General features: G+C 51.9%; 1 protein-coding gene across 1 annotated transcript; it reads left to right on the top strand.

The window, feature by feature from the left end:
- Window positions 1-25,836, top strand: PRELP (proline and arginine rich end leucine rich repeat protein). The gene is made up of 3 exons (XM_075910451.2): window positions 1-166; window positions 14,945-15,917; window positions 20,716-25,836. The coding sequence occupies exons 2-3, from the start codon at window positions 14,960-14,962 to the stop codon at window positions 20,889-20,891; spliced, it is 1,134 nt and encodes a 377-aa protein (XP_075766566.1). The 5' UTR covers window positions 1-166; window positions 14,945-14,959; the 3' UTR covers window positions 20,892-25,836.

Raw genomic sequence — 25,836 nt, 5'->3', positions numbered from 1 at the left:
GAGAGAATCTTGGAGGAACAGAACCAGGGACAACACACACCCACACAGTGCTTCGAGCAGGCTCACTCCTGTCGGAGCTGAACGGCAGTGAGGAAGAGGAGGGGCGGAAAGAAACGTTCCTGGGAATTAATAACAGAGAGGCAGGAGGAGGGGCAGGTGCACACAGGTAAGCTCTGGGCAGGTGTTCTACGGGAGAGTGTTGTCAGCTGAACTGATTGCTACAACTGAGTCAGCCTCCTGCTTTTTCAGTGAGCGAATGTGATCATTCACTTTCCAACTTCTGTGAAAGTTGAAACAAGTTTTCTTTTCTTTTCTTTTCTTTTCTTTTCTTTTCTTTTCTTTTCTTTTCTTTTCTTTTCAGCTGCTGGATTCTTTCTTTCTTTCTTTCTTTCTTTCTTTCTTTCTTTCTTTCTTTCTTTCTTTCTTTCTTTCTTTCTTTCTTTCTTTCTTTCTTTCAAAAGTTGTTGGAGGCAGGCAGAGAAGGCAAGAAGGTACTGTGAACGCTGCAAAGCCAAAAGACAAACCCGTCTGTGAGATCATTGCAAATGCTGTAGACTGTTTCCATGGACGCATAACTTAGGAACCCTGTCTCTCCCCCACCTAGCACACCCACTCTTCCTGGCTCTCTCTGACATGTGAACGTTTTGTTTCTCGGCTGGACATGCAAAGCCAACGTGCCTAGTTACATGAAAGCTGCACACCTTTAATCCTAGCACAGAGCAAGAGTTGCCCTGTGCTAGAGAGAGACAAATATGGAAGGAGTATAGGGAGAAGTGGAGGCAAGATTCCCTCTGCTACAAAGTCTGGATTTTTACTTGATGGGGAAGTTAACCAAAACTTTTGCCGTTTTATCCTCAGCAGACATCGGCATGTAATTGATTCCTCTTCTTCTGTGCTAGACAGACATGCTCGTTCAGATCAGATTGCAGAAAACCTTAGTAGGAGTTTCCCTGGGGGAGGGGAACTCCAGAAATCGCCGCACTCGCAAGTGGGGGGGCTGAGGGGCGTGGGTGTGAACCCCCCCCCCCCTCTCTAAGTGGATAGATGGGAAAACACCACACTGTTTGGTGTCCCTGGGAAGGAGTGATCTGTTCGGAGAGAGGTGTGAGGGGCATGCCCCTTTCCTTCAGGCAGCTGGATTTCGACTTGAATTTCGGAAGCGCAATCCGAGATCAAACCCCAGGGTGGATTCCTAGATGGATCACTGCGAGGGAAAGGAACCCAGGTTCCCCTAACCAGATCGTCCCAATGGTACAGAATTGAGGCTGGTTCTAGGCATGTGGCGAGGTTTCACCCGTTCATTGGATGGCTCGCAGCGTGTCAATCCGATACTGCCTGGACACTCCGGATCCAAGAGAACCAAGGCTCTGAGTCCCTGCTCGGGCAGAGAGAACGGAGAAGTGTAAAGACCCTGGCTGAATCCCTAGGAAAGAGAGAATGTGGGCTTGCAGGAGTAGAGACTCCAGTCTTACCAAAACCTCCTCACTGGGTGGCCCGAGACCAGTGTGGCCTGGGGAAAGGGTGTGTCTGTGCTGGTGCGGTGGGGAGGGGGACCAATTCATCCTTGTGACTCGGGGTAGGGATGGCAGCTCGAAAGACGGAAGCTGTTTTCTTTGACCTGGGCTGCACTTAAAAATGAGACCGGTTACCTCCATCGTGCTGGGTTGTGGAGCATTTTCTGCACTGGGTGATGGAGGGAGGGGGACTGACCTCACCCTCCATGGGAGAGCTGGCTTTGCTCCTTTGATGGAAAACCCTTCCAGTCACTGTAGGAAGTGGAATGAAGGAACCTGAGGTCCCAGCCAGTGCTCCCTGTAAGCAGAGCCCTTGGGAGGCCACTCACGAGAGATTCACATGCCACCCAGCTGATTAGCAGAGCACCAGCCAGCAGCATGAGTTTCTATTGATGGTGCCCATCTGTGCTTGCCTCGGTGCATGTAACAACATTTATTCTGCACACGGCTGGAAAAAATTGGAGGGAACATTGGTCCCAGCCCTCCCCTATCAGGCATTTGATTCCCTCCCTGCTCTGCCCTGCAAGGCAAAGCACCCAAGATGGCTTCAGGGGGATTGTTTTCATCTCTGCCAATCACAGACCCCAATCAGCCTGGGACGTCAGGTCCTAGTCAGGCGCCTGCCCCAAAGCTGCTTCCCCGGCTCCGTTCATTCAGCGTGTGGTCCGTACTGCCCTTCCCACTAGAGGGGGAGAAGCTGAGCAAACGGGTCTGGAGAGAGCTTCATGTGAACTAGGGCAGCTCTTCTGCTCCTTGGAAGAGCCCATAGGAGGACTCTCCCCGATCCCAGGAAATTGGATATTAGGAAAAACTATTTCCCTAGAGGGTGGTGAAGCACTGGGAGGGGTTCCCTAGGGAGGGGGTGGAATCTCCATTCCTAGAGGTGTTTAAGTCTCGGCTTGACAAAGCCTTGGCTGGGTTGGTTTAGTTGGGGTTGGTCCTGCTTTGGGCAGGGGGCTGGACTTGATGACTCCTGAGGTCTCTTCCAGCTCTAGGATTCTATGATTCTATGACTCTGCCTGCATCAGAGTGCAAATTCTCATTCCTGAGAGAGAGAAAGTTGGGGCGCGGAGCTGCGGCGTGAAAGGGGAGATGAGGGAGAGGCCCTGTATTTGCTTGGGAGACGCAGATCCCATGGCCTCCTCATGCCTGCCCTGCCAGCTCCACTCTGCCTGCCGCACAGAGCCAGCAATGCAGCCTGGGGAACAGAGAGGTTCTGGTGTGGGGCCAGGGGAGACCGAGAGACAAAGGGAAAGGCAAGGGGGTAGGGTGAACCTGACCCACCGCAGGCCAAAGGGGGCTTCCTACAGAACTCAACGCAGGCTCCTCAGCAGAGGGGGCAGAGGAAGATGATGCAGGGTGGGGGGATAGGGAACTTTCAGGGGCACTTCTGTAAACGCCGCCGCACCTAAATGAGGAAAGAGGAGGGAGGAATTTCTGCTGCATCTAACTGAGGATCTGTGCCCCTGAGCACTCATGTGCATGCTCAGAAGCACACCCAGCCAGCTGATCCTAGGTCGTTCCTCACAGGACACCCCCCCTTCATGTGCAGGAGAAACATAAAACCTTCCCTGCAGGAAAAAACCCTGCTTTTGGTTTCTCCCGCCAAAACCTACGAGGAGAATTGACTTGGTTGCATCGTGTCTCTGTTCATAAAGATACTTTGGGGACATCTGAGTGAGAGGTTCCTTCATCCCATCCCTGTGCTTGAACAGCACGCCGCAGGCATGATTAATATAAACTCTGCTCTACCACTGAGCTCTCCAGCCCAGCTGAATCAAGGAAACCCCTGTTTTGTGTAGATTAGAATCCTCAAACCAGCTGGCTGGGAAGCCCAATCCCCGGACTCTGATTAGTTGAGGTAAAAGATGGACAAAAGGGGTGGCCAATGAGAAAGCTTTACTGTTCTTTTTCTAGGGTGCCCTCTGTTTTAAAGGGACAAACACATGCTCTGTCCCTGTCTGCTCATCACCAAAGCTAAGTAGCTGGAGGTGGGGGGAGTGGTCGGTTAGGCTGCAGGGAGGGGTCGGAAGTTGGGGCTCTCAACGGAACTGCCGTGAGTGAAGGGAGCAGTGAAAGGGAAACTTGCTCATTGAAATAAAGGGGAATGGTCCCATGTACCACAGAATGAGGAGAAGGAGGGACTTGGAGCAGTTTCTCCCCCCTTTCATCTGGTAAAGGCCCTCACCTCCGATTCCAAGTCACACAATTTCATGCCTCCTTCTCTGGGCACTCAATCATGGATTTAAAAGTAGCTGTTGTTCTACAAAGGAATGTCACTAACCAATTACAAGAAAGAGTCTGCAGAACAGGAATCCATCTACAGATTTGTGATAGAGATGCAGCCGTGTTAGTCTGGTCTTGCTGAAACAAAAGACAGGACTATGCAGCACTTTAAAGACTAACAAGATGCTTTATTAGGTGATGAGCTTTTGTGTGCCAGACCCACTTCCTCAGATCAATATGTGGAAGAAAATTGGCACAACCATATATAACAAAGTGATACAATCAAAAAAAGTGAACACATAAAATTGACACTCTTACCCTGTTGGTGCATTACAAAGCCAATTTCTCCTGCCTTTACCATCCGCATTCCCACATCAAAAGCGATACATGGGATACATCCAGCCCACTTCATTAGCCTCATTAACGCGGGCCCTACAATTGGCGGGTGGTGCTTCTGCTGTTCTGTAGCTCTCTTGGTTTCTGTTATTTCCACTCTGTCTCATCTGAGGAAGTGGGTTTTACCCCCAAAAGCTCATGATTCTAGATATTTTGGTTAGACTGTAAGGTGCCACAGGACTACTCATTTTTAAAGTTACAGACTAACATAGCGACCCCTCTGAGATCCTTCTCTTTGGTTTACCCTGAAAGTAACTGCAAAAAAATGTCCTAATGAAAGCAGTGCTAGAGACTGAGGGAGTTGGGTCTGTTTAGTCTGCAGAAGAGAAGTGAGGGGGCATTTTATAGCAGCCTTCAATTTCCTGAAGGGAGGTTCCAAAAAGGATGGAGGGAGGCTGTTCTCAGTAGTGACAGATGGCAGAACAAGGAGCAATGGTCTCAAGTTGCGGTGGGAGAGGTCCAGGTTGGATATTAGGAAAAACTATTTCCCTAGGAGGGTGGTGAAGCACTGGGATGGGTTCCCTAGGGAAGTAGTGGAGTCTCCATCCCTAGAGGTGTTTAAGTCCTGGCTTGACACAACCCTGGCTGGGTTGATTTAGTTGGGATTGGTCCTGCCTAGGGCAGGGGGCTGGACTCGATGGCCTTCTAAGGTCTCTTCCAGTTCTATGGTTTTATGATTCTATGCATAATTGGGGGTGGGCAGGGTGTTTTGAGAGATTGGCAGAGAATCCCTGGCACTGAAGGCTAAGGGAGTGTGCAGAGTTGGGGTGTGGGATTGTCTCTTTAGATTGTTATTCAAATCTTCAAGGCCTCCTCATCCCCTGATTGCAATGCAGGGTTTCCTACCTCCAGGGGTTGCAACCCACTGGTAGAAAAACTCTCATTTTGATATTTAAATTGCAGATTTCAAGGCCCCCCCCGCCTCAAAACCCTCAGGGCTGACTCAGCCTTTCCAACAGTTTAGGCTCTGAGAACCATGCAATTTGCTGTAATGCCGGCAGATTGTTTGGGAAAACGTGAAAAAATTAAGTTCTGGCCTGTATGTTAAAGCTGCCAGCGCACTTTTCAGAAGCATCCTTGGTCAAAATGTTGCTGCGCTGGTTTGCTCTCTTTCCGTCCCTGTGCTGTTGTGCACTGTGCAATTTGCCAAGCGCGTGAGGCTATAGATTAGAGCTGATTAAAACGTTTAAAAACTTGACGTTTCCCATGGAATTCTGAATTCGAGCCAAACTGGGGGGGGGGGGGGGAGGTGTGTGGGATGGATTTTCACAAATTTATTTCTCCCCATTTTTCCTCCAGTTTTACTACCAACCATTTGAATGATTAACTCAAAGTAACAAGTAGATTGTGCACAGCACTGCCCTCTACTGGGCAGAATCAGAACTGCTCATTTGTGTACCATAGACCCTATTCTGCATGGAGCAAATGCTTTCTTTCAGGAGACTGGGGGCTGTGTTTCCACACTGTTGCACGGAAGATCTAAATGGCTCCATGGAACGCAACTCAATGGAAATCTGAACTATTTTATTCAATGAAGTTTGCTTGTTTCCCACTGTCAGTCAGCAAGTTTTGTGAATATACTTGTTATTCAGCCAGTGCACAGCTAAGTTTTTAATAGGGATTGATGATAAGTAGACAGAAGTTGAGTTGTTTGGCCTCCTTGTGATTGGTCACAACGATCACATGCTGTTGTCACGGCTCCCTGACAGGAAGAGCTTGTGGGCAAATAGTTGGAGGTGCAAACAGAGGGTTTGGGTTTTATGAAAAACTGGGCATGTGACTTTAATTCCTTTCTTGCTAACATTTATGCCAGTCAAGGCAATCACATGAGTATGGACGGAAAGCAAGCACACAAGCATGGCCAAAGACAATTGATTTAAGCGTCCAAATATATGAAAGACAACACTCAAGGTTGAAGTGGCCTCCAATGTGTTGAAGCATCTCGAATTTCTGTTACATGCCTTCCTTTTGGACGGCATTTTAAAGACCTGGCTGGATTATTTATTCCACATTTTATTGCGCATGGAACTCCTTCTTGCCCCTGAGAAGAGTTTGCAAACAGACCCACTTTTCTAGCATGGTGTTTATTGCCTGGAACATTTATGTGAACACATTTCAGCGTGTGGTTTATGGGGTGGGATTGGTCACCGGAGACACCAGGTAGCCCCTCAGATATCCTGGTGGTGGCCTCTGTATAAAATCCAAAATACAGACAGTAGATAGATGCACAGAAGTTCCCCTCAAGAAATAGTGGGGTGGGTGGCAGTAGGTTGGTAGTATTGTTTCTGCTTTCAGCTGTGACATACGGCAAACAATGAAGATGCTACTTTTCGTGCCGAAAACTGTTTGCTTTGAAATGTGGCATTCTAAAAAATGTCACAAATAAACCAGCATTTCCTCATGCACAGCAAATGGCACGACCCCGTGATATGAGCAGAGCAACTACACCGGGTTGGTTCACAGAAATAGTTGGAGCCTGTTATACAACCCTTTCTGGTATGTTCCCTTGAGTGGCAACCGTGTCTCCCCTCCTCCCCAGCGCCTCTCTGGGTTCTGGCCCTAGGATCATTACCTCTTGCACGTCACATCACACTCAATTAGCCAGGGAATGAAGTCAACAGTTAAGCTCTACAGCTGGAGATGGGTCTGAACCAAAATCCCTGCTCTGAAGAGAGACAGCTTGCGCAGTGAGGAAATGAATACACATCCCAACTTTGCAACTGTCTCCTCCCTTAATAAGCATTTAACCCAAAATCCCACCCTCCTCCCTACCCCATTCCACCACCTACAGCCTTTGTGGTTTTGAAAATCCAGATCTGAATTTGGGGTTGGAAAAATTCAAGGAAACAACTTCCGATTTAGGGCAATGAAAAAGGAGGTCGACAATATCCCTGGGGTGAATTTGTCAGTTCTCTGTGACACTCAGTGTCCCCCCCCTCCTGCCCCCTCCCCCCCCCCGACTATGGTACCGCTGAACCTGATACTCAGCAGCTTCTTGGCCCTGGTGAACGTTCATTCGAAACCTCCCGAGCTGCCAGGACGTTGATTGAAAGCAGCGGGGCGCTGCGGCTAAACAGAGCCAGATGGGAGCAAAGAGAAACAAAAAGGAAGAAGAGGAGGTGGGGAAAGCACAGCATCTCTTTATGGAGAGAGTCAATTACTTAGAAGCCCAGGAATGCAGCTAGGCGGCTGGGCGGGATGCTTCAAAGGGAGCCTAGCTGTCCATGGGTGCAGGCTGCCTGCCCGGGAGGATGGCCCTTAAGTCAGAAGGCTCAGCCTGGGCCAGACCCTGGTGAGAGGAGGTGAGTGGAAGTGGGGGAGGGGGGGTTATGCCAGGGAGCTGTCTCTAGAAGTTCCCGGCTGGGGTGAAGAGGCTACAGAGCTGCCGGGAAGCCATTGCCTCTCCGGAGGAAGGGGCCGAAGGGTTTGTGTGCCAGTGGGATTTTGCGTTTCTCAGCGAACCTTTCCGCCGGAGGCTGTTGACGTTGCCTGGCTGCAGTGCAGACGAATGGGAGCACGCCGTCCCTGCCTCAGCCCCTGCCTGTGGGGCTCCATCCCGTGCTGCTCTTGGCGGGAAAGGCCCATCCGGTCTGTGTGCACTCCCAGCGCCCAGGCTCGGCCTTTGCCAGGCTCCCTGCACGTCCTGCTCTGTGTGGCGTTGCGGCCGGGGCTAACAAGGGAGGGAGGATCCCAGCGCAGGTGTGGAGAGCTGCGCATGTGACCATGTGCTAGAAAGGATCGGGGCCGGCGAGCACACAGGCCCCTTGGCTTGCAAGAGCCGTTTTTTCTGCAATAGGCGCTGCCTTCAGCCCTCTCTAAAGCTCTCCTCTTCCTCTGGCCGCACCCAGACAACTGACAGTAGCTCTCCCACCTGGGCGGTGAGCCAGCTGGGCTGCAAGGGGTCAGGGAAGCAGGAGTAGCACAGTGGCTCCTATTTCCATTCTCCCTCTGGTCTCCACTCCACCCCGCGCCATGTCCTCTAGCTGCCAGCGCAAGGAATTTATTCGGCTTGGCTTAATGCTCTTGTGGCGTGGGGGGGGGGGCTGTCTGCTCTCTGACCCGGGGTCCCCCTGCGCTGTGACGTGAGATTCTCACTGACTCTCCCAAATGTGGATTAACCCAAAGACCCAGGCTCAGCCTCCCAGGGAGACACAAAGGGAGGAAGGCAGAGACCAGCACCTGGCTGGGGGCAGGGCTGGAAGAGGGTTCCTTAGTTTCTGTCTGGTATCGTGGAGGAAGCAGCCTAAGCAATGGGCTGGGATTTTAGGGGCCCAGTCTCCCCCATCTCAAGGGGGCTGAGGCATCCTAGGCCTGCCCTGTAACCAGATTACATCTCTGCTGTGCTGTATCCTGGAGAAGCAATAAACTCCCTCTATTCTACTGGCTGGTGGAGTCTGTTCGTGCCATTACGGGGGTGCAGGAGTCGGGAACCCTAACACGATGTCACAGCTCCCCATCTTCCCTACATGCTGCTACCTCCTGCCTTTGCCATGGCTAGCCCCAGAGAGAATGTGATCAGTTTGGGCCTGCCCCTCTTTCTAACCCATGGGTTCCCAAAGTGGGGGGCGTGAAGAAATTCCAGAGGGGAGCAAGGAAACCCAGCCACGCACACACCCATCAATCCTACCCCAAGTTTTGCTGCTATTTTTTTTGGGGGGGGAGCATGAGGGTTTCTCAAATCCACTGGGGCAGTTTCTAAATTGCTGGGTTTTTCCTCGTTCTCATCTCACTTGATTCCTCCCTCCCTTGGACGTGTCCCAGCTCCTTTCACCCAACCACAGGCCCCTGGCTGCCTGTTCAGCTCCTTTCAGGCTTGTATGAAAGACACAGTCTGAGCAAGCCCAAACTACTGGTTTCTGGATGCCCAAGACCCACACAGCCTCCCCTCCTGGCTCCAGCTAGCCCTGCATTTCTGCCAACTGCAGCCACCCTTTGGCTCTCCTCTCTCCCTCCGGGGATGCTGTGTCCCTTCTTCTTTGCAATGTGCGTGCTATCCTAGGCAAATTGTACAGAGGAAAGTGGTTCTGGTAATACAATCAGAAAGGAGGAGAAAGGAAGCTAAACCTCAGGAGATGGGAGAGAGGAGGGGGAAAGTGCTTTGGAGCTCTTGGATGAGTAGAGACATTCCGGGACCTGTAGCCTATTCTGGAGGCTTGTGATGTGGATCTGATATTCACGGAATCAATTCAGTTCCCAGCTCTGCCCTGTCATTGCTGTGACCGTAGGGAAACGACTTCATACTCTGTGCCTCATTGTCGCCATCTGTGAAATGGGGATCCCAAGTGCTTTAGGACTGAACTGTCTCTTGCCAGGTGTCTGTAAAGCTCCGAGCACGGTGGCGTCTCCATCTCTGTCAGGTCCTTTTGGCGCAAATATCATATACACAATGCTGGGTACTGTATCAAATTGCTGGCTGAGAGAAGAAGTAACTGCCCAAGAGCCAGAGTTGATAAGCACGTTCTAATTACAGTAAATTAAGTGAGTCCCCTATAAAATATCTGGCTTTATAAGGCTTTATTTTCCGGAGAATCACGTCTAGACTGGCGCTTTTCTCCGGCTTTTCCCCAAGCCGGAAAAAAGCGGCAGCCATGTAAATGCAAATGCCGCGGGGGATATTTAAATCCCCCGCGGAATTTGCAATTGTGATGTGTCTCATTAGCATCCCTTTTCCGGAAAGGGATGCCAATGTAGACACAGCCTTGGTGTTTATAAAGAGCTATGCAAATGAACAGTGTTATGCAAGTGCTAAGTGTAGTGTTATTACTGATGCTGTTCCTTGCCTACCTCAGTGCTTGCATGGCACCATCCTATAACATCATAGTTCCCAAACATTAGTGGGTTCAGGCTCCCAACCTTCTTGTAAACTATGAAGGCTTGTAACCCCCATTGTATAAATGGAGCTACACAGAGATCAAGGGACTTGCCCATGGTCACACAAGAATTCTGTGTCAAAGGCACGGCTGATGGCTCTCTTGCCTACAGCCCTTTTCATCAGTAGACCCTCACAAAACCAATCAGGATCATCATCTCTTTTCTACCAATGGGGAAACTGAGGCACAGAGCGGGCACGGGGGACTTGCTTGCAATCACCCAGTAGACTAGCAGCAGAGCCAGTGATAGAACCCACCCTGCATCCTAGTGTGGGGCTACATCTGCTTCTGAAAAGTGGGACAGTTTTGCTTGATTCTGCCTCAGTGCGAGGGATTTGGCTCAGTGACTTCTCGAGGTCCCTTGCAGCCTGACATTTGTGTGAAACCACATTGCAATCTGTCAGAGCTCCTCTGCTCCTCCCAGTACGTTCCATAAGGCCATCCATCCCACTAGCAGCTCCTGTCCTGCTGCTGCCAACCTTTCGCCTCTTTACTCCCCTTCACCGAACTCTGGCTCAGCTACAAAGCAAAACGTGATGCATTGAGGTGCCAGGGCCGCTGAGTTTGCTCTGGCGACGCAGCCAGTCTCATGGGTGACACTTCACAATATTTCATCTAGGTTCATTGACGGAAGCCTCGTCGGTTACAACGATCACGTGACTGGGTGTCTTTCTGATTCATATAATCTATGGTGCAGGATTCGGTACTGTCACTTGGTGGCACTGCAGTTAAAAGATCTTTTAAACAATTGAATGTTTAAAATGGTCATGGATTTTTCATGGCAGGAGTTCTGGGGCAGCAGCTTGTCCTTCACATCCTAGCCAGTGCGTATCCTTTCCCCTTCCTCGCTATTCTTCTGAGCCTCACCTTGTCTTTTGCCAAATACTTTCATAGAATCATAGAACACTAGAACTGGAAGGGACCTTGAGAGGTCTCGAGTCCAGTCCCCTGCCCTCACGGCAGGACCTAGTACTGTCTAGACCATCCCTGATAGATGTCTGTCTAACCTGCTCTTAAATATCTCCAGTGATGGAGATTCCACAACCTCCCTAGGCAATTTATTCCAGTGCTTAACCACCCTGACAGTTAGGAAGTTTTTCCTAAGGTCCAACCTAAACCTCCCTTGCTGCAGTTTAAGCCCATTGCTTCTTCTCCTATCATCAGAGACCAAGGAGAACAATCTGTCTCCCTCCTCCTTGTGACACCCTTTTAGATACTTGAAAACTGCTCTCATGTCCCTCTCAGTCTTCTCCTTTCCAAACTAAACAAGCCCAATTCTTTCAGCCTTCCCTCATAGCTCATGTTCTTTAGACCCTTCATCATGTTGGTTGCTCTTCTCTGGACCTTCTCCAATTTCTCCACCTCTTTTTTGAAATGCGGTGCCCAGACCTGGACACAATACTCCAACTGAGGCCTCACCAGCGCAGAGTAGAGCGGAAGAATGACTTCTCGTGTCTTGCACACAACACACCTGTTAATGCAGCCCAGAATCATGTTGCTTTTTTTGCAACAGCATCACACTGCTGACTCCTATTTAGCTAGTGGTCCACTATGACCCCTAGACACCTTTCTGCCATACTCCTTTCTAGACAGTCACTTCCCATTCTGTATGTGACTCTTTCAGCCACAATTCAGTAAAGTATGCAGGCCCCAATTTGTAATGGTGTTTATACGTTGCTGTGTAAGCATAGCAAAACCTAGCTGCTTGAAGAACCTAAAACCTTATTTGCTAAAGGATTTAAGCACTAAGGCATCTAAATCCCATTAACCATTGATGGGCTGTCCTGAGCACAGCTGCCCACATTTGACCACCTATAGAAATTGGAGCCATCAGCACTTGCTTATACCTCACTGACTCAGACGGCAGTTCTTTGCCGGAATAGGTGCGTCAGTGAACTTTTTGTCCTCTGATACCATGGCTGGTCTTTGCAAGAGAAAATCAGAATGAAACGGTGATTCACAGTGCCAATGTTCCCTCTAATCTTTTCCCTCTCTGCGGACTTTTTCCATCCATGTGCGAGATAAATTTTGTTATGTGCACTGAGGCATGTGTGAATGTGCACCACCAGTAGAAATAAAAAACCTAGCTGTGGGTGCTCTGCTAATCAGCTTAGGGGGAACAATGGTTCATACTGACTCATCTCAATCAAAATACTTTCTCGTGCCAAGTGATTTCCTGGGGAGTGTGGGAGAGAAATAATCTGTAGACAGGCAGAGGGGGAAATTGCTCTTCAAATCCTAGAATCCTAGAACTGGAAGGGACCTCAAGAGGTCATTGAGTCTTGTCCCCTACCCTCATGGCAGAGCCAAGCACCATTTAGACCATCCCTGATAGATGTCTGTCTATCCTGCTCTTTAAAATCTCCCAACGATGGAAATTCCACAACCTCCCCAAGCAATTTATTCCAGTGTTTAACCACCTTGACAGTTAGGAGATTTTTCCTAATGTCCAGCCTAAACCTCCCTTGCTGCAATTGAAGCCCATTACTGCTTGTCCTATTCTCAGAGACCAAGGAAAACAATCCCCCCCCCTTCTTGTAACACCCTTTCAGATACTTGAAAACCGCTATCATGTCCCCTTTCACCCTTCTATTTTCTAAACTAAACAAGCCAATTCTTTCAGTCTTCCCTCCTAGCTCATGTTTTCTAGACCTTTCGTCACGTTGGTTGCTCTTCTCTGGACCTTCTCCAATTTCTCCACATCTTTCTTGAAATGCAGTGCCCAGAACTGGACACAATACTCCAACTGAGACCTAATCAGCGCAGAGTAGAGCGGAAGAATGACTTCTCGTGTTGGGCTCACAAGACTCCTGTTAATGCAGCCCAGAATCATGTTGCCTTTTTTTGCAGCAGTGTTACACTGGTGACTCATGTTTACCTTGTCATCCACTATGACCCCTAAATCCCCGTCGACTCCTCAGCTGACGTGGAATGGCGTCTCAGCACTGCAGTCAGTGTGGGCACTATTTTAACTCTGGTCTCATCCATTTTGGGGGTTACCTGCAGATCTGCTAGTCCAGCCAATGCTACCTCTGCTACTAGAGTTCCCCTCAACAGTGCCTTTCCTTAATCTCCTGGTGACCTGCCCTGTAAAATCATGGATCCAAAGGCAAACTTCTCCCTCACTCAAGGCCATCTCTGTGTGTCGTGTCTGAGCAATGTGGGACTCTGGGTCCCATGTCCCTGGAGCTTCTGTTCCACAGCGAAACCAAATTTGTGACCCATTGGCATTGATGAGACTAGTTCTCTGAAGCCACATTCCCAGCCCCTCACCCCCGCGATATTCCTAAAAACAAACACGAAGAATGAAGTGAACTACGCCGTCCCCCTTCGGTGGCTCCTGTCACATTACCGCTTCCAGGAGTAAACCCCAGGGAAATACATGAAAGCAAGAAACCATTGTGTGAAATGGGCCCCTAGTGGGCAGAACAGATTAATGAGCTACAGAGCCAACGGTGGAAAGTGCGATTCCCGTCCCTCCCCGCGCCACAGGTTCTGTGCACAAACACGAGGGGCCTGGTGGAGGGAAAGACAGCCTGCTCCTCCGTGCACCTTGCGGGGAGCGGCGGGCCCTCGACCTCGTGCAGGAGGGGGCTGGAGCTCTGCCACCCCAGCCTGAAACCCCGCTGCTGCACAAAGCAACGAACAGCCTCTCGGCGGGTCGCCTTTCAGAGCCATTGTCCTCGTGAGCGATCGTGACAGGGCAGAGAGCTGTAGGCAAGGAGGCTTGATGGATGGTGACGGCTGAGCCGCAGGAGGCTCTCTGCTTGGGACCCGCTCGACTAAACGCCCCCCAAAATTCACCCCCCCTTCTTTGCAGAAGATTTTGGGTCTGTAAGCCAGGGTAGGCGAGAGGGAGAGAGAGATGGAGATTAGCTGTACTGCCTAGGGAAATCTGTTCAAGCCTGCCTTGTGTTGTGTTGTGAATATATATAGGGTGTGTGGATCTCTGCATTACTTCTCCCTTTCTTTTCAGCTCCTCCTAGCCCCTCTCCCTGCAACACACAGACACTCACACCGTTGGCCGATGAAGGCCCAGCTGGGGAAGGCAAGCCATAGCCCCGCCCCTTCTGCCCAAGGCCCCGCCCCTCAAGCCCCGCCCCGCTCACCTTCAGCCCAATCCTTCCTGGCCACCAGGAGGGCCAGGGTTGCCATGCTGCAGCCCTAGCCCTGGCCTCCGCAGTGGGCACGGAAGCCAGGCCCCAGACCTCCCTAGCGGCCAGGCATGTAGGCAGTTTTGGGAAGGCTGTGTCTTCCCTTGCCTATATTACCAGTCGCCCATGTGTACACACACACACACACACACACACACCTCTGCAACACACACACACACACACACACCTCTGCAATACACACACACCCCTGCAATACACACACACACACACACACCTGCAATACACACACACACACACCCCTGCAATACACACACACACACCCTGCAATACCCTGTGTCTGAGGGGGAGGAAGGAGCCATTTTATAGAACAAATGATGAAATCCGTCCTGCCCCCCCCTCCAGCAAATCGGCTAACCAGCCAGACGGCAGACCCTGCACACGGAGGAAGGGAGGCTGGTCTGGTTGCCCAGGCGCTAGCCGGGGACTCCGGCGATCTAGGTTCACGTCCCACAAACTTTTCCTTTTCCTGCCACTGCAGGGCGGTGGCCAGTGGGGCACCTGGGGCCTACCTGTTCTCAGCCCTGCAGCTGCCACCCGTCGTGGTCGGGGCTCCTGTTGGCCGGTGGGTTGGTGTGCGGCTGGTGTTGCTCAGATTGGACAATCCAGTGCCCCCGTCTGGCCTTGAAATCTGTGACCCTTTGACTTCCTGTGTGACCTGGGCCGAGCCCCTGGGTCAGTCCTGGCCTCGGGCGGGGCGGGGTGAGGAGGAGACCTAGGACCTAGACACGCCTCTTTTGAACTCACCCCCTTGTCCCCCCTGCAGGTGAATCGCTGGACCATGAGGGCAGCATTCAGATTGCTTCTCCTCCTCCTCCTGGTGCTGATCTCTGAGGTGAACGGGCAGAGACGGAAGCCCGGGCGGAAGCCTGCCCGCCCGACGCCCGGCCGCCCGATGCCCGCCCGCCCGACGCCCGAGCCGGTTGAGCCAACAGAGCTGCCGCCGCCCCTGCCACCAGGCCCCCCCTCCGTCTTCCCGGATTGCCCCAGAGAATGCTTTTGCCCTCCAGACTTCCCCTCGGCCCTCTACTGCGACAGCCGCAACCTGAGGAAAGTGCCCCTCATCCCGCCCAGGATCCACTACCTCTATCTCCAGAACAACTTCATTGACGCCCTCCCAGAGGAGGCCTTCAAGAATGCCTCGGAGCTGAGGTGGGTCAACCTGGATAACAACCGCATCAAGAAGCTGGAGCGGCGGGTGATGGAGCAGATGGACAGCCTGGTTTTCCTGTACCTGGAGAAGAACCAGCTGAAGGAGGTGCCCGCCTTCCTGCCCCCCAACCTCGAGCAGCTGCGACTGAGCCGGAATCAGATCTCCAAGATCCCCGCGGGGGTTTTCAGCAAGCTGGAGCACCTGGTCCTCCTAGACCTGCACCACAACAAGCTGAGCGACGGCGTCTTCAACAAAAACACCTTCCGGGGGCTGAAGAGCCTCATGCAGCTCAACCTAGCCCACAACATCCTGCGGAAGTTGCCCCCCGGGCTGCCCAGTGCCGTCCACCAGCTCTTCCTGGACAGGAACAATATTGAGGACATCCCGGATGACTATTTCAAGGAATTCCCCAACCTGGCCTTCCTCAGGCTCAACTACAACCAGATCTCGGACAAAGGGCTGCCCAAGAACTCCTTCAACCTCAGCAACCTGCTGGTGCTGCAGCTGGCGCACAACAAGCTCACCAGCGTGCCCTTCATCAACCCCAAGCTGGAGCACCTCTACCTAAACGACAACTCCATCGAAAGTGAGTTGGAGGGCGGCAGGCCGACCGGGCCGGGGCTGGGCCTAGAGGGAGCCAACGTCCCTAGAGGGGAGAGAGTTCTGTCAGCGCCATGGGGCTGCCTCTCCCTTCAGAGCAGGACGTGATGTTTGGGATGGGTGGGTGGCCCTTGACATGGGTGCCTGGGGCCAGGCATAGGCGCGGGAAGCGCCCCCCCCTAAAATTTTACACCAGGCTTCCCCATGCCTGGGGACCACCCCACTGCCGGCTACTCCAGCCCCGGGTCCCAGCCTCTGGGTAGCCCCTGTGGAGTCTTGTCAGCTGCATGCGCTTTTCCAGTCACCAAGATCCTGACACCGCCATCTTTGTCAGCCTCGCAGGATCCTGACGGTCCTTGAGGTCCTGTCACTCACGGGCTCCTGCTGCCCTCCCGTCCTGCCCTGGTTTCTGCACCATGGCCCCACCAGCCCCAGGGTCTCACTACCAGTCCAGGGCTTTGCAGCTGCCCCCAGCCGGGATAGTGGTGAGGGTCACAGTCCAGGAGAGTTGGCAACTTGATCTCAGCAGGTCTAAAGAGGGAGGGGGGAGTGTTCAGCACCCTACTCCAAAAATAGTTCCAGCGCTGCTGGGGCCAGGTGGTAGAAGGGCCTGTACTTAGAAAAAGGGTGGTTCAGAGCACTGCTCAGGAGATGTGGGTTCAATTTCTTTCTCTGCCACAGATTTTCTCTTGTGACCCTGGACAACTCACTTAATCTGGCCATCTGTAAAATGGGGCTAAAACTTCCTCACCTTGCAGGGACAACTGTATTAAAGATTGCAAAATGCTCAGATACTACAGTGACAGGGGAGCCTAGCTATGTACCTAAGGTAGGAGGAAATAGCACAGCTGAACGTTCTGTGTGTTGAGGCTAGCAGGGCAGGGTCTGTGCTGGTGGCCACCTCTGCAAATGCGGCAGGACCCGCTTTGCCCGGATTTAGGCACAGAACAGCGATTTCACGGGACAGGTGCCAGCCCATGAACTGCATCCACGCAGCAACTGTGGGAATAACAAAGCTTTGTTCCCAGCAGCCCCAGATGTTTGTGCTATCAGAGCTCCCACCACCTGCTGCCCTGGCTGAAAACATCTGCAGGGGAGCAAAAATGCAGAGCTCCTTCCAGAAATTCTCTGCATTCAGAGGAGAAACAGGCAGACAAAACCAGCTTCGCTCCTAATAGTTTGGGCTCTAGAGTAGGATGAGGGAGCTTTGGTAGCAGAGCTATATAGGGCATTAGACGCCTATAAAACAGTAGTCCAAATGCTGTAGTTAAAATCTAAATATGCTTACAGCTGGCAGTTTGGGACAGCCATTCCCATAGGCTGCCACATCAGAGAAAGAGACAGAGGAACCCATTGATAACAGCAATGCAGTATGTCACCCCAGAGACCTCAAAACTCTCAGTAAAGTTATGGGGGAGATTTCCTGAATAAGGACTTCTAGATTGGCCACCAAAATGGTCCACCATGGAAGAGCAGCCATCTCTGAGGTGGAACATGGCAACTGTACTGTCGGGGGCGTGCAGTCGAATATAGGCAGCTGGCTTATGAATGCACTTGTAGTTTGAGCCTGGGGTTTGATCCCCAGAAATGGAGAGAGGAGCAAACTGCTTCAAGGCGGAGAACCCTTGTGGGACCAAGTTGGCATCACTGAAGATCAGCAGTGCCAAGAGAAATGGCACAAGGAGTTGGAAGGGCTCGATCCGGGTCTTGCTTAAGTAGCTGGAACTGGCCCACAGGGGACTAAAGGACCAGCAGCAACAGACAGGAGCCCCAAAAAGCCAAATAAGGGCCAATCTGGGCCATGTTACAAGTTGGGAGAAACTTGGGGCCAAGTTGCTGACTCCTCTGTGTAGTTATTCAGCACAGCTACGGGAAACTGGTTATGGAGGAGGATGCTGCAGGTTAGCGAGAGACCCATGTTCCCTTCCCCTGTGGCTCACTGCCGACTGTCAGCTTTTTATCCCGAGCCTTGTGACACTTGGGGGCTTTTTTAAGTCCTCAACTCCCGGAGTCACATATTAAGTGAGAGTCTTAGCTTTTTTTCTCTTGAAAAAGCATGTTTCTAGTCTCAGGGTGGCTTGAAAATAGGATCCTCTATTGGCTCGCCAACAGAAAGAACCCAGCCATTTTTTTTTGTCATGATTTTAAAACCAGGCTTATGGGCCATAATGTCGGGTTGGCAATACTGATTTTCTATCATAAACTACAGGTGGAACCTCTCTGGTCCGGCACTCTGTGGGTCAGCAACATCCGTGGCCCGGCATGATTGTAGTTAGCCGAGTGTCCACTTTCCCACGTGTGGCCAAGTTTCCCGTGGTCCCATAAAGTTTGTTTACAGCCACCAGTCCTGGCTCTCAGTGTTCTGTGCTGTGATTTAGCTCAAATTTGCCCCTAAATGTCATCTAAGGGTCCAGGAAGCAGCGGAAGTGTTGGTGATGCTGCGAGACAATATTGAACTCCCATGGTCTGGCAAATTCTCTAGTTCAGCACCAGTCTGGTCCTGAGGATGCCGGACTAGAGAGGTTCAACCTGCATTTCTTTTCCCCTTTTCATAAAGTGCCCCAATACCACATTTCTCACCTTTCCCTTGTTACACAGATGACTCAGGCTGCTTCCTGACAGAACTCATTCACTTCTGCCTCCCAGGTCACCTCACCTGGTCCTTAGCATCCTTCTCTCTGCCCCGCGTCACGCTACAGAACCCGTTAGGAAGTACAGCTGCAATCTGAGAGTCCTCCCTCCCCCCTAAACCCTCTGCAGTCACAGCAGCGCACAGCACAAACAGCAGAAACAAAACAGACCTGAAAACAAGCCCCGGACTCCCGGCTAATGCTTTCTCTAGCTCCAGGGTTTTCCTGCCTCTTGTGGTGCTTCATAATGGCAGCAATGATTAGCAATCCTTTGGGCTATTTTTATAGCCACCGACAGGGACAGGAGGAATTATAGCTTGCTGTTTCCTGGGAAAATCACCCAACCAAGAACATTCAGAGGGAGTTCTGTGATGTGAGGGAGGCCACCACTGCGGTAGCCAAATCGAAGATGTGAGGGATGGGGACTGTACCTTCCCATTGCCAGGCTGGCGGGTCCCACTTGTGGCAAGGACTTCTCATTGTTTGCCGGAGTTAAGGACCACGTGGGCTCTCCAAAGCCTGGTGGATGTTTTGAAGGCTGGGTGTGGAGTTCCGCTGGGGCTGTGAGTGCTCAGATGATTTGGTGATGCCAGTGGCCAATATAAGATTCCACAGGTGGAATGGTAAAAGCCATGGGAGCTGAAGGGCAGAAGTGGCAGGAGGACTGGGGTTGGCATCGGGAGAGCCAGGAGATGTGAAATCTAGCTGCACCTCATTCCTGTTAGTAAATCCAAGCACTCTGGACTGATGAACTCTGTAGGGAGAGGAGATACCACAGGGGGGAGGAGGTACCATGTGAAAGAAGCCGTGGCATGGGGGTAGGAGGTACCACATGAGGGAAGCTGGAGTTAGCGGCCGGGGTGAGCCTGTTGGGTAGTTGGACACATGGTACTTGGTGAGGTGATCCACAACCTGGGACATTAAATTCAACAACAGTGATGCAGAGTTTCCTGTTTTGGCAAACAAAGGGGGACATGGGAGACCTCCATTGCTGGAGTTAGGGTGCTGCGCGGCTCAGAGCTTGCAGACAGAAGGGCCAGCAACTCATCTCTCTTGCTGTCCATCGACCTTTTCAGGCGGACTGAGGCCCTGCCTCCTAGTCTAGGGGCACAGGTCCCACCCACATAATGAATCCTGGGGGCAAGTAGGAGTCATTGCACCTCTGCCACCTGAATTGCCCCCAGAGTCAGCGAGGCAGAACAACCAGGACTTAGAGTTGCACCCAAAATCCATTAATGGGTGCAATACAACAGGTGCCAAATGCACCCACAAAAAGGAGAGCGTGGGCCCTGTTGGCACCTAAGCCTATACATGTTTCCACTGTAGCATCAGTACCTAGGTACTACAGTGCTGTGCTCCATCAATAAGACAGATGCATAATTAGCTTGTGCTAGGAGAACCAATATACCCAAAGAGATACCAGGGTAAAGTGAGGAGAAGAGGGTCTTCGTCTTCCTTTGGTGCAGTGAGAATTCCCTCTTCTGTTTCAACCTGTTTTAACCTCTGGAGGGGGTGGTATGCACAGCCAGTAGAAACCAGAGAGGACAAACCAGAGCCCAGTAAGCTCTAAGGGTATGTCTACACTACCCCGCTAGTTCGAACTAGCGGGGTAATGTATGCATACCGCACTTGCTAATGAAGCCCGGGATTTGAATTTCCCGGGCTTCATTAGCATAAGCGGGGAGCCGCCATTTTTAAATCCCCGCTGCTTCGAACCCCGTGCAGCGCGGCTACACGGGGCTCGAACTAGGTAGTTCGGACTAGGGTCCTATTCCGAACTACCGTTACTCCTCGTGAAACGAGGTGTACCGGTAGTTCGGAATAGGCACCCTAGTCCGAACTACCTAGTTCGAGCCCCGTGTAGCCGCTCTACACGGGGTTCGAAGCAGCGGGGATTTAAAAATGGCGGCTCCCCGCTTATGCTAATGAAGCCCGGGAAATTCAAATCCCGGGCTTCATTAGCAAGTGCGGTATGCATACATTACCCTCCTAGTTCGAACTAGGAGGGTAGTGTAGACATACCCTAAGTGATTCCTGAACACCATAGATGTGTGGACGGGTGGGTGGGATGCAGGGTAGATAAACTCTTACCGTCACTCGCCTGGAACCAGATGGGCGCTTCCAACCCATGGCACATTCTCTCTTCCCCTGCAGAAATCAACGGGACTCAGATTTGCCCCACCGCCCTGGTCGCCTTCCAAGACGTCTCCTCAGATCTAGAAAACGTGCCCCGGCTCCGCTACCTGCGCTTGGATGGCAACCAGCTGAAACCCCCCATCCCCTTGGACCTGATGATGTGCTTCCGGCTCCTCCAGTCAGTCGTGTTTTAACTCCTCCAGCAGCGCCACTCTCCCGGGACTTTGGCTTTGCACAGAGAATTGACTCCAGTCTCTGTCAGACACTTGGAAAATACCTTGTTCCCCCATTCACCCCACCCCGCTCACCCCTCAACGCTCTGTCTCCTCTTCCTCCCCCCCAACCCTCTTTCCTGCTTCCGCCTCTGGAATGACTGAGCTTTGCCATTAGGTGCAGCAAAGTACCGCCCCCTGTAGACGCTGCATGTATCTTTTAGGAGTGCTCTTCCTGTCAGATACCTGTAGAGTCCACATGATGACACTAGGCCGCAATAAGCATCCAAGGCCTTCCTGTAAATGGTGTTGGGTCACAGAAGAGGGGCCTGCTCAAATGCCGTCCACTTATTCCCAGCATGCAACTGCCTTTCCTTCCCAGGTGTGTACAGAGACACTCATCTTCCAGCCATAGCAGCCATGCCAGGAGGCCTCAGTGGGACCTGGTCTTCGCAGGTCTATCAGCATCTCCTCCCCACACCGGATGGTAGCATCGTAGAATCCCAGGGCTGGAAGAGACCTCAGGAGGTCATTAAGTCCAACTCCTGACCCAAAGCAGGACCAACCCCAACTCAATCATCCCAGTCAGGGCTTTGTCAAGCTGGGACTCAAAAACCTCTAGGGATGGAGACTCCAATACTGCCCTATGTAACCCATTCCAGTGCTTCCCCACCCGCCTAGTGAAATAGTTTTCCCTAATATCCAACCTAGACCTCCCCCACTGCAACTTGAGACCATTGCTCCTTGTTCTGCCATCTGTCACCACTGAGAACAGCCTCTCTTTGTTCTGGGAGCACCCAGTGATGGCAGATAGGAGGGGTAGGGGGTCCAGGATTCGACAGTGATTTGGAGCAATTATATAGCTGCTTTAGGAGACAAGGCAATTTCATCCCCAAATCAACAATACCCGGCAAAATAGCCTAAGTGGTCTCTTGGTCTAAGCGCACCAAGATCCAGTCCGGGTCCTTCACCCCATGGGCTCAGAACTCATTTGAGGTGGGCATGGGAATCCAGATCAGGTTCCACTTCTTTCCAAGTCCTCTCCTTGGCGAAAACGAGTGGTGCTGACATATCCTTTTGGACCATGCAGGGAAACCCGATGAGTTTACTTAGCCATTGTGTCTGGGGGCCACGTTGGCATTGGACTCACGACCCACTTCATGTGAATGAAAGCGGATGACACCTCAGGGGATCCTCAGCGAGCCGCACATTTTGGGTGCAAACCCCCTATAAGCATGTGGCAGGCGAGCAGTGCCCTCGGGTGGGTTGCATGTAGTCCCATGCACACGGAAGAAGACTCATGTACACAAGCACCTTCCTCCAGAAGAGGGCAGCTGCTAGCTGCACCACACTGCATCCTATCTCAATTCGTGGCAGCCAGGTGGGGCAATTCCCCACCCCGAAATCAGATAGTCATCACCCAGGAAGCCCACACCAAAGCCGTGTGGCTTCTAGGAAGCCTGGTGGAGCACCCCTTTCATGCATGCCTCCCCACCCCCTGTCTGCCCTTGTGTCGGAGCAGTATGGGCGTCAACCGACCACTCCTGAGTCAAGACCGGATGGTTTTCCAAAAGCACTGCCTGAGGAGGGCTGACTCGGTGACCGCGGCGTTGCCTCCTGGCCTCGGAATGGATGCCTCGGTGAAAAACCCCGAGGGAGGCCTTTGCTCCGATTGGTGGGTTGCAGTGGGATCTTTCCTCACACCCGCGGCTGCACATGCTGGAGTCCAGGAACTGGTGCCGAAGGCTGGATCTTGCTGGGTCCCTGGGTTTTGCATTGGTAGAGCAGAGATTCTCATTCTGGGGGTGGGGACACAGTGGCTTGAACGCACCCGTGGCTTGAACGCACCAGTCAGATGCTGCCTCCTTTCGGTTTATGGGACCCCACAGTGACACCTACTGGCCAGAGAGAGTGAGGCGGGCGAGTTGCCCTAGATTTACCCAGAGATCCATGGTGTGCCTGTTTAAAGGTGGCTGGTTACATTAGTCTCGTTCATTCCCTGGGGGTGGATGTGGCCTAAGCCATTTGTCTTATTTAAAGGTGGCAGGTTAGAGTAATGCCTGGCGCATTGCAGGGATCCCTGCTTCGCAATCAGAAGTGCCAATCCGGAGTCAGTCCTGCAGAAGGCAGGGACCGTGGCAAGCCAAATTCCCCCGTTTGTGCAGGTGGGAGCGGATTTAAGCACAAGCGATGTTGTGACATCTGGAGAATCTCTTTTGGGGACCAGAATGACAGTGAGAAAGTGACCGCTTCCCTTCAGAGTGAAATACCCTCTGCCCCGCCCCCCACTGAAAACCACCTGTGAGGGCAGAGCGAGGGAAGAAGAGAGCTACGAAGAGCAGAAGAAGCTGCCCAGCCCACCGGCATGACTTGACTTAGCTCCCTCTTGTCGTCGCCTCCCGCTGCCCTTCACGCTTCTCTTCTGAAGTCCTCCAGAGTTCCATCAAAGGTGTCTGTGGCCTTTCGTCAGACCCTTTGCTCACCTTCCCCAGTCACAGAGGGCTAGCCATACTCGTCTGCAGCTTTAAGAACAACCAGCAGTCCTGTGGCACCTTAGACACTAACAGACATATTAGATCCTGAGCTTTCGTGGGTAAAACCCACTTCATCCGATGTTCCTGCCCGGTCCATGGGAGAGCTCTGCAAAGTCCCAGCTCCCCCCCGAGCCAGAGGCCTCTGAAGTTTTGAAGCAGCATGAAAAAGTCTCTTTCAGCTTTGTCGATCCCATTCGCCAACTTCAAGCTTTGAGTCCCAAGGTCAGATCTTCAGCAGGTGTAAATGGGCTCTCACATCAATGGAGCTGTGCCCATGGACACCACAGCTGAGAGAAATGGCGCTCCCCTTCATCCCTGGAGTCTCCATCTCGCTCTCTGCCCCTCCGTGCTAGGGACGCTTTGAGTATTGCCTTGCTAGGACACATCCGCCCACTGCTATGTGGGGCTTTATCTGGGGCTGTGTGCTGTGTGCTGTAGCTCGGAAGGGGTCTAACACGCTTTAGGCACAGTTGCCTCAGCCTACTGTACGGCCCAGTGGTCAGCATTAGGCATTGCTGGGTCCTGTGTGAGTTTGTGTGCCTGGGGAGTAGGTTTTCAAAGATTTCTTCACTCCCTCCCCCCAGACTCTTTCTCCAGCCGTGTGCTGCTGGCTGACACTCTCAGCTGGGATCTCGTGGCCTGGTACCTCCTTCTTGCAGGCAAATCATCTCAGCAATGAAGTGCTGTGGCCCTCTCTTTGGCCTGCTCACCTCCATGACTCAAATCCCTCTGGATCCCTGGGATTCCCATGGCCTCTGGTATCAGCGTGATCAGCCAGACAGGTCCCATGCGTCTCTCCCTGCCCCCCAACCTCAGCAGGATTCTCTGCGGGGTATCGGAGAGTGCCTTTGGACTGGGTGTGTACAAGAGACTTCCCGAGAGCACAACCCCCCTCCCCCCCCCCACCGGTGAATTCATTTTGGCGGCCGTCCGGGCGGATCCTTGGTGGCCGTGGATTGGCGAATCTCCGCGGGCTTCTGTGCAGCGAGGCTAGCGGCGGTCCCGGTGTATGGCTCCTTCCTTTTTCCCATGGGGATTGCCCGTGACATACAGCTGCAGCTGGAAGGGGCCGGAGTGTCATGAGCCTCTCTCCCTTCTCCCCACCCTTCCTCCCTCCCCGCCCCCCCCCGCCATTCCCACCACCACAACTCCTTTCTTTAGCTTTAGCATTGCTGGGGAAGATGCTCCCATTACGCTAACGCTCCCACTGTCTCCTCTCTCTCCGCCTGGTGCTCCCTGTCTCGTTTCCCTTTGGCTCTCTCCGTACGCCGCTAGGTCGCTGGGGAGATGCACAGATGGATCTTGGTCGCCGGTAGTACAGGGGCAACCCCCTCTTCCATCTAAAACACCCCAAACGGACTCGCATGGATAGCCATGGGCTTTGAGCGCATCCTTAGCTGTCCCCTGGACACCACCTCCAAAGGAAGGGATTGTCTGTCCCACTGAGGCACCTGTCGGAGGTGCATGCTGGGAGTCAATTATTTTAACAGCAATGCAGGCGTGAAACTCGCTCTTCTCCTGGGCCCACATTCAGATCTCCTTAGTGACGCTGGGGTGATCCCGTTGAGTTGCTTTGGATTGACCCCTGTGAAAAGGTAGAATGTGGTCTCCTGATCTCTCTCCTATCCTGCCTTGCATTCTGTTTCATTCTCAGTCGCTTGACAGAACCAAACACCGCTGCCTGTTTAAAAAAAACTTTTTTTTTTTTTGGAGGAGCTTATTTTTTTATTCCGCCCCCAGTTCTTATATGTACGGCTCCCTCTTCTTCGCCACTGCATACATAGGGTTCTGGGTTTAGTTTCTTTCTGATTTTCCCGTGTTCTGGGCTCATTTTTTAAAGGGAAAACCAAAAGAATTTGTTTTAAAGTGGCGTTTAAAAGCTAACAATCCCACCCCTTGAATGCAACAAAAAATGAACCTTCTGTGAGAGGAGGAGGTTTTTAAAGGCACAAATGGGAATTAGATGTCCAACTGCCTTAGCAAATAGATATGAGCGATCAATGAAAATCAGTGGGAACTAGATGCCTCAACTCCCCTTTGTGCTTTTTAAAATCTATCTGCCAAACTCCAGAGGGGAGCTCCCAGTAAGAATTAGCGAGAGTGTTAAGATCTCCTTATTCCCTCTGCAAACACAGTGAACATTGCAAATTTTGGGTTCGTATTTTTGATAAAACCCTGTCCTCCAAACGTTCCTCAGTGAGATGTATTGGGTTTGACTGGTTTCAACTTAAGCCCAGAAACCCTATGTATATATTTATATATCTATATGTGTATATATACCAGGACACTGTACATGTATAGCTATATACCTACAGTAGCTCTCAAATGATTTTAACTCAATGGTATTTTCACTTCTCTCCCACGGCAGTGAAAATAAAACGATTCAAAAAGAA

The sequence above is a fragment of the Pelodiscus sinensis genome, chromosome 27, assembly GCF_052426305.1.
Source record: "Pelodiscus sinensis isolate ZL-2025 chromosome 27, ASM5242630v1, whole genome shotgun sequence".
Classification (NCBI taxonomy): domain Eukaryota; kingdom Metazoa; phylum Chordata; order Testudines; family Trionychidae; genus Pelodiscus; species Pelodiscus sinensis.
This window is presented reverse-complemented; position numbering and strand designations above follow the sequence as displayed.